The sequence below is a fragment of the Varanus komodoensis genome, unplaced genomic scaffold, assembly GCF_004798865.1.
Source record: "Varanus komodoensis strain SLA01 unplaced genomic scaffold, ASM479886v1 scaffold16, whole genome shotgun sequence".
NCBI lineage: Eukaryota > Metazoa > Chordata > Lepidosauria > Squamata > Varanidae > Varanus > Varanus komodoensis.
In genome coordinates, this window is record NW_025335468.1 from 1,476,455 (window position 1) to 1,483,957 (window position 7,503).

Here is a 7,503-nt window from a genome sequence, read left to right on the forward strand (position 1 = left end):
CTGAGCATGTGTGCTAGCTGCGTATGCCCAAAAATATTCCCCCTGGGTCCTCGCATCTGTTCTGTGCATGTGTGTGTGCACATGAGTGCATTTCTAAATAGGCAGCACACACACGGAGGCCTTCGTGCAGAGTGACGTGAGCTGTGCTCACCCGAAGGGCAGAAAAATGCCTGAATGCTCTCTGGTTGTCTCCTCCCTTCCTCAGAGCAGCCAGCTGCCGGGGTGGCAGGGAGCTCTCCAAGGCAACCATACAGCAAAGAAATCTTCCAGCATGCTCAGGAGAACTGGGAAATGGGTGGCCATTTCCTCGCCTACTCTGATCAAGAGCAGAGACAGAGGATCTTTTGAGACAGGGGCAGAGTAATGGTATAAATAATGGTTCAAAATAAAACACAGTCTGTTTAACAGCCACATGAATCAGGAAATCTCAAATTCATGCCCTTACACTGTCAACATTGTGGTGTTATGAACTATTGCACTACTGCTATACCTTTCCACTGATTTGATTGCAACTGCTATGGCTTTCTTGTGTCCATGTTATTCCCCTTGTATGTATGGATGGATGTATATATGTATTTATTTATTATTTTTTTATTTATATCCTGCCTTTTTCCTACAAAGGGCTCAAGGCAGCTTACATCATTCTCCTCCTCCATCTTATCCCCACAACAACAACCCTATGAGGTAGGTTGGGCTGAGAGTCTATGACTGGCCCAAAGCCACCAAGTTGGCTCCATGGCTGAGTGGGGACTAGAACCCAGATCGCCTGAGTCCCAGTCCCCTGCTCTTAACCACTACACCACACTTTTGTTAACCACCCAGACAGCCTTGGGCTATTGGACAGCATAAAAATTAAATCATAAATAAAAATATGTTGATAGTACACACCCTTGATCAAAAGTGTGCATTTAAGTAGGGAAGCAGCAGTAGCCAGCAGGTAAAGGCATTTCTAATTTAGAAGGGGGTGACATTGTTCTGATCCTAGTTTAGCTGTAGATTTTCGCCTGAGCAAAGATGACAATAAAGACCAGGAGCTTTGCACAGCTCAGCTGACTTGCAGAGTGGTTCTGCTCTCGGAACATGTTGGCACACTGGATTGAGAAACCCTAGTTCCCCCATCCAGGTTGCTGGGCTCCTGGGCTAAATGGCAAAGAAGTGTGCCTTCTCATCACAATGGAGCCTAGAGAGACTGTGAGCCAAAGAACGTAGTTTTGCATGGTGCAGAAAGCAACCCCACCCCATCCAGCAGTGTAGAAGCCCAGAGGCAGAAGAGAATAGAGGAGAAGGCAGCTAGCCCCTTCTTCCCCGATCAGATCGCAGCATTGCTGTGCTCAGTGGGGACGAAGGGGCTCCCTTCCTCACCACGCAGCACAGATCCGCAGTCACTGGAAGAGAGAGAAAGCAGTCGCTCTCTTGCTCCTTGTTCAGACTGCTTGTTCTGGTGTCCCACTGTGATGAAGGAAGCCTTTTTTCTATCACAGCCAAACCTGTGGTGTATGTATGTGCATGCATGAGAGAAAGACTATGCAGACAGGGTGCGTGTGTGTATGAGAGAGAAAGAGAATGACTGACTGATATAAGGGTGCATTTCTGGTTGTGTTCTGGTTAATGTGGTGCCATGGGCTAGCAAGTCTTTGTCTATTTTAAAAATCAACTTTTGCTGCTGTGGGGCCTCGGGTATTTTCAGGAATTAATTTCAGGGATAGGAGATCACTATTTTAAAACAGTGCTGTGGTTTCTTGAATGTTTTTTAAAATATTTTTGGGTTGGAGTCTATATTTTTCAGACTATTTACTGGTGCTGGCAGGGGCATTCAAATCTGGTAATCCATATTGCTGCAATAATACATTGATTAGGCCCATGAAAAAATCAGATCATGTTCAAGTTTTCTTCATGAGAGGAGATGTTAAAGGACTGGTTTTGTGGTGTGAGGGAGGAAGTATCCAATTATCTTATGGTGTGACATTATCTGCATGTCCATGTCCATACAATGTTCTACCTCCTACTACTACTCAAAAATGCTACCAAAGTTTAGCTTCAGCGTTATGATCTCGGATAGCATCTACATGCATGTTGTTACTCTTAATAGTGCCCAATTTATTTCTTTGGTCCACCGGTCAATAGAAACATGTGTTTCAGCCAGGCTGGTAAACTGGGAGAATATTCTGAGAATATTTCCCCCAACAGAGGACACAGTAGTTCCCTCCCCTTCTTCCTAGTTTCAGGTCAAGCATATAATCATGACCATGACTTGACCTGTGCAGCCAATTTGAATGCCTGCAGACAACTCCTCCCACATTTCACCTTGGAGCTAGTCTGAACTTGCAGAAAACGCGCCTTCACCATCATCTCAGATAGGAGATAAAAGCAGGCATGTGGGCAGGAGGGTTGGCTGGCACTTGGGAAAGGCAGCCACGCCCCTCAGAGCCTCCTCAGGGACTAGACGCACTGCCTGCCACCCCCACAGCGACGGGATGAATGTGCCGAGCCAGGAACTGGGCCAGTGCATGGAGTGGCAGCTGTTCTTGCCCATACCAATTGCGTAGCTCCATGCACCACACACCACCACGGAAACAATGTGCAACCGATGGAGCCAGTGACTCGCCTGGCACCAGTTGTGTGCCTTACCTTGTACCTTCTCCTACACAGGCAGGCAAAATGGCCAGGTGTGGCAATGCCAGCGGCCAGCAGTTGCTGTACAGAGGACAATTTGCTCCCACCATTTGGGAGTGCAATCTTACATATGTCTATTCATGTATGTCATATGTAAGTTTCACATTGAATTAAATGGGCTCCATCTAAGATAAGCAAGTACAGGATTGCAGCCTAAATGAATAAAATCTTCTGATCTGTTCAAAAGGTTGCCTGATTAAACTGGACGGAAGGCTTTAGAAAAGATTGCTACTTTTATTACACATAACTGTAAACCAAAAACTACCCATGCTACAGAGAGCAAGCACCAGGAGACAATTCCCTTTTCTTACATATGAAAGACATTACCTTTTCTAAGCAGATATTGGCAAAAGCATGTGCATAGAAAGCTAGTGTGGTGTAGCAGTTAAGAGTGTTAGATTCAGACTTGGGAGATCCGGGTTCTAGTCCCTGCTCAGCCAGGAAGCTCACTGGGCATCTTTGGGCCAGTCATAAAATCATAGAATAGTAGAGTTGCAGGGGCCATGAAGGCCACCGGGTCCAATGCCCTGCTATTGCAGGACACAACTTTACACCACCTCACTCTGATTGGCTGTCCAGGTTCTTTTTGACTGTGTCTAGTATGGGAGAGCCCACCACCTCTCTAGGCAGCTGGTTCCATTGTAGTATGGTTCTGACAGCGAGGAAACTGTGACAATGGCAGTTACTCACTCTCTGCCTAACCTACTTCACAAGGTTGTTGTTGTGAGGATAAACTGAAGAGGAAAACCTTGTAAGCTGCCTGAGGTTCTTTGCAAGAGGAAGTTGGGATATGACAAGGTTTCTAGATGGCTAAATGGAGGGGATGCAGTGGATGTGGTTTGCCTGGATTTCAGCAAGGCCTTTGACAAAGTGCCCCATGATATCCTGGTTGAGAAACTGAGGAGTTTTGGGATACACCAAAGCACTGTCCAATGGATTTGGGCGTGGTTGACTGACCAAAAGCAGAGGGTAACCATTAGTGGGGAATCATTGGAATGGCCACCAGTGACAAACAGGGTCCCCCAGGGCTCTGTCCTGGGGCCAATCCTGTTTAATCTTTTCCTCAATGACATGGAAGAATGGGTGAACCATAATGCTGTTAAGATGGCCCAGGGTACTCCAAAAGGACTATGGAAGTGGGCAGGAGACAACAGGATGGCATTCGATGTGGATAAGTGCAAGGTCTTGCACTTGGGGCATAGGAATAGGTGTCATAAGTACAGGTTAGGGGACAAGTGGGTGGAGAGCAGCACTTGTGAAAGGGACCTCAGGGTGCTGGTTGACTGCAGGCTAAACATGAGTCAGCAGTGTGATGTGTTGGTAAAGAGGGTGAACGCCACCCTTGGTTGCATAGCCAGAAGAGTGGCTTCTAGATCAAGAGAGGTATTACTACCACTCTATACGACTCTGGTACACCCGCAACTGGAGTATTGTGTTCAGTTTTGGGCCCCTCATTACAGGAAGGATATAGCCAGGTTAGAATCAGTGCAGCTTAGGGCCACAAGGTTGGTGGCTGGTTTGCAGGGGATGCCGTATGAGGCAAGACTAAGGGAACTGGGTCTCTTCAGTCTGGAGAAGAGGAGACTCAGAGGGAATCTGGTGGTGACTGAAGTGGGTAGAGACCTGTTCTCCCCTGCAGAGAAAGGCAGGACGCGCTCCAAAGGAGCAAAGCTCAGGGAACCAAGGTTCCATTTAGATGCCAGGAAGCACTTCCTGACAGTCAGGACCCCAAGGGTATGGAATAAGCTTCCACAGGAGGTGGTTGAGACCCCATCGGTGAGGGTGTTCAAACACAGGCTGGACATGCACATGGTGGGCATGTCATGAGCAGAGCCGGCTGGAGCCAGGGGTCAGACTAGATGGCCCAGGAGGTCCCTTCTGACTTGCTCTGTTTCTATATGAATTTAAGGTGGATAATATGTCATGGCCACAAAACAAGTAAATTATATTTATCAATTGAATTGGATCTGAGCCTTAGATTGTTCCTTGCCAGAAGTATTTTTCTGACACTTTATCACAAAGAAATAAGGTGTTGTTACATGCAAGCAAAATGAGAGACAAAACATTTAACTTAGGTGATTAGGGAAGTGTCTTCATAGAGATGGTGCAGACCAGTGGGAACTAAGCATTAAACATTATTTAATAAAATTTGCTATTAAAAGCTGAGTTTTAGCTTAGTCTCTTTTTCTAGCAAAACTATGGTACTCAAATGCTAATTTATAGCCTAAGGTGGTGAAAGACAGCTCTAATATTTGGGATCATCTGGATTCTTTAAACACGCACAGATTACAGAATGTCACCTCAGGAAGACCTTGCTGCAAGGGAAGGCAACTAGTCCACAGTGTTTTGGACTAGAACTCCAATCTTCCATTGACACGGGGTATGTTAGCTGGAGCTGATGGGAGTTGTAGTCCAATGCATCTGGAAGGCTCCTGGTTGCCTGCTCCTGCCTTGCTACATTATGCTTGCGGCTGGCTATAAATTAATCTGCAAAGAGATTCGAGTGATAAACAGGATGGCTGGTGTAGCCCACTTCAGCCATCTGGGGGTAAGAGAAGAGAACGTCGGGACTTGCCCGCTGTTCATCACTATCCATCCGCAGCCGCGCCAGCCCCGCATCTCACCGTGACCTCCTCCCCTACGTGGCTGTTCAAAATCCGGGAGCCTCCCGGGTGCCGCCGGTGGAAGCTGCTGATGTCATAGACTTTCCTGTCGATCACTAGCCACATCTCGCGGTTCGGATCCTCCTGCTTCGTGCGGAGCCCAATTTCGTCCCACGTGAAGAAGCGCGGGGTAGAAGGCAGCCCCTGCGGCGGGGCGGCCTCCGCTTTCTGCTGCGGAGCCATCGTGCCAGCCGCCGCCGCCGCTATGGGCTCCTCGCGGCTCTTTCTCCCGCTTAGACCTTGCCGCGCCTTACCTAGGGGCGGGCCCTTGCCCCGGCCTCTCTACCTCGGATTGGCTACCGTGCTGGTTAGCCACGCCCACTCACTTATCTGTGGGTTAGTTAAAATAGAAAGGGCCGTTGCCAAGCATGGACTTGCCTATACTTGCACTAATCTTGGGGCTTAGTGAAGGCATCCCGCAAGAGAAACGTAAAGTTCTGCAAGGTACTTCCGAAAGGCTGTTGACAAGAAGGACCGACGGCACAGCTGTGGGGAGATCCCATCTTCCTCCTCATCCCTGCCACAGCCACCGAGACAGTGGATCGAGCGAGCTGCAGCCTAAGTGCGCGCTCGTGCTCATTGCTCAAAAGATCTTTTGATTATTAAGTAAGCCGTTTCGCCCCGCACTTTGTCTTGGGTTATTAAACATTTGGCCACGAGAAATTCCCTCTCCATCTCCCCTGGCACAGATTTCGGGTGCTTCGGGGCGCGGGGGGGGGGGGGGGAGAGCAGTCCATGTCTCCAATGGCACCTGCTCAGGTGGTAGTCAGAAGGCCAGGAGTTCGTTTTGCACTCTCTCCACTCACGCCCCTCAGACAATCCACACTGAATAGAGGGAAAAGAGACCTTATGAACACAAAGCTTGCTTTTTCCCTTGCTCACACTCAGTACCAAAGGTAGTTTTTCCATAGGCATAAGAAGCACAGCAACAATTTACTTACTGCCTTAGTTTAGTAATAAAGCTATCCATCAGTTTCCACTGTCTCTTCCCATTTGGGATCGCTAAAACATTGTTTTTTCCCTAGATTCACAAATACCATGGCTATTTGTCCTAGCTTAAAAAGGACAGTGCTCTGTCTAAAAGCATCCTGTCCAGGCCAAGTCTGCTTCAAAGGATAAAAGAAAGGAGAAACATCGCCCATCCACAAGTGGCATTTGATTCAGAATGTATTTCTATTTAAATTACTGCAATTATTTCAAAATGTGCACCTGCACATATGCAGTAGCATATGGAAATATAATATTAAATATAATTATAATTTAAAGCTATGTACTTACTGTCCTGTTTTGTTTTGATGATATGCCAGTATCCACCCAACCCTTCAATGCTTTTAAGCTTAATGAATTGGATGAGGGCTAACAAACTGAGATCAATTCAGACTGCAACTGATTCAAAACAGGGCAGCTAGATTATTAATGGGACTGGTTTACAAGAACATAGTACACAAATCCTCTTCCAACTGCACTGGCTGTCACATGAAGTCCGAGTCTGATTCAAAGAACTAGTATTAACATTTAAAGCCCTAATCAGTCTAGGGTCAGGTTATCTGAAGGAACACCTTGTCTCTTATGTACCTACCCAGCCCCTAAGGTCATCTTCAGGAGTCTTTCCCCAGGAGACCCCTCCAAAGGAAGTAAGGAGGGTGGCTACCAGAAGGGCCTTTTCAGTTGTGGCACTCCAGCTATGGAAAGAGCTCCTCACTCTCTATTCTTTTTTGGCAACAGGTAAAAACCTTTTTATTCACCCAGTATTTTAATAATTAACTCTAGTTTTTAATATTGCATTTTATCCTGTACCAGTATTATACCTACCGTATTTTTTGCTCTGTAAGACACACTTTTTCCCCCCTCAAAAGTAAGGGGAAATGTCTGTGTGTCTTATAGAGCAAATATGTGTGTGCAGTAAGTCTGTCAGATGTGTAGCCCATGGGGAAGTGACGGGGAATGTGCCTGTGATTATGTGCCCATTTGATTCAGAATATTTTTTTTCTTGTTTTCCTCCTCTAAAAACTATTATTGCAAAAAAAAATTGCAGCTCCTTCTTTGGTTCAGCTGTGTTCCCAGGAAAGGACTCTGACCTCAGAAAGGGAAGGAAGAGCAATGTCAGGGACCAACAGTAACATTGGAACCCTCCATCATTTGTCTAACTCATGAGGGTATTCTTGTA

At 46.8% G+C, this 7,503-nt stretch overlaps 1 protein-coding gene across 1 annotated transcript in view; it reads right to left on the reverse strand.

The window, feature by feature from the left end:
* Window positions 1-5,519, reverse strand: part of LOC123021347 (acyl-CoA (8-3)-desaturase-like) — a 30,248-nt gene extending 24,729 nt beyond the window's left edge. Inside the window, exon 1 of the mRNA XM_044426050.1 lies at window positions 5,298-5,519. Coding sequence (XP_044281985.1) covers window positions 5,298-5,519 — 222 coding nt within the window. The remainder of the gene's footprint in view (window positions 1-5,297) is intronic.
* Window positions 5,520-7,503: the final 1,984 nt, after the last annotated feature.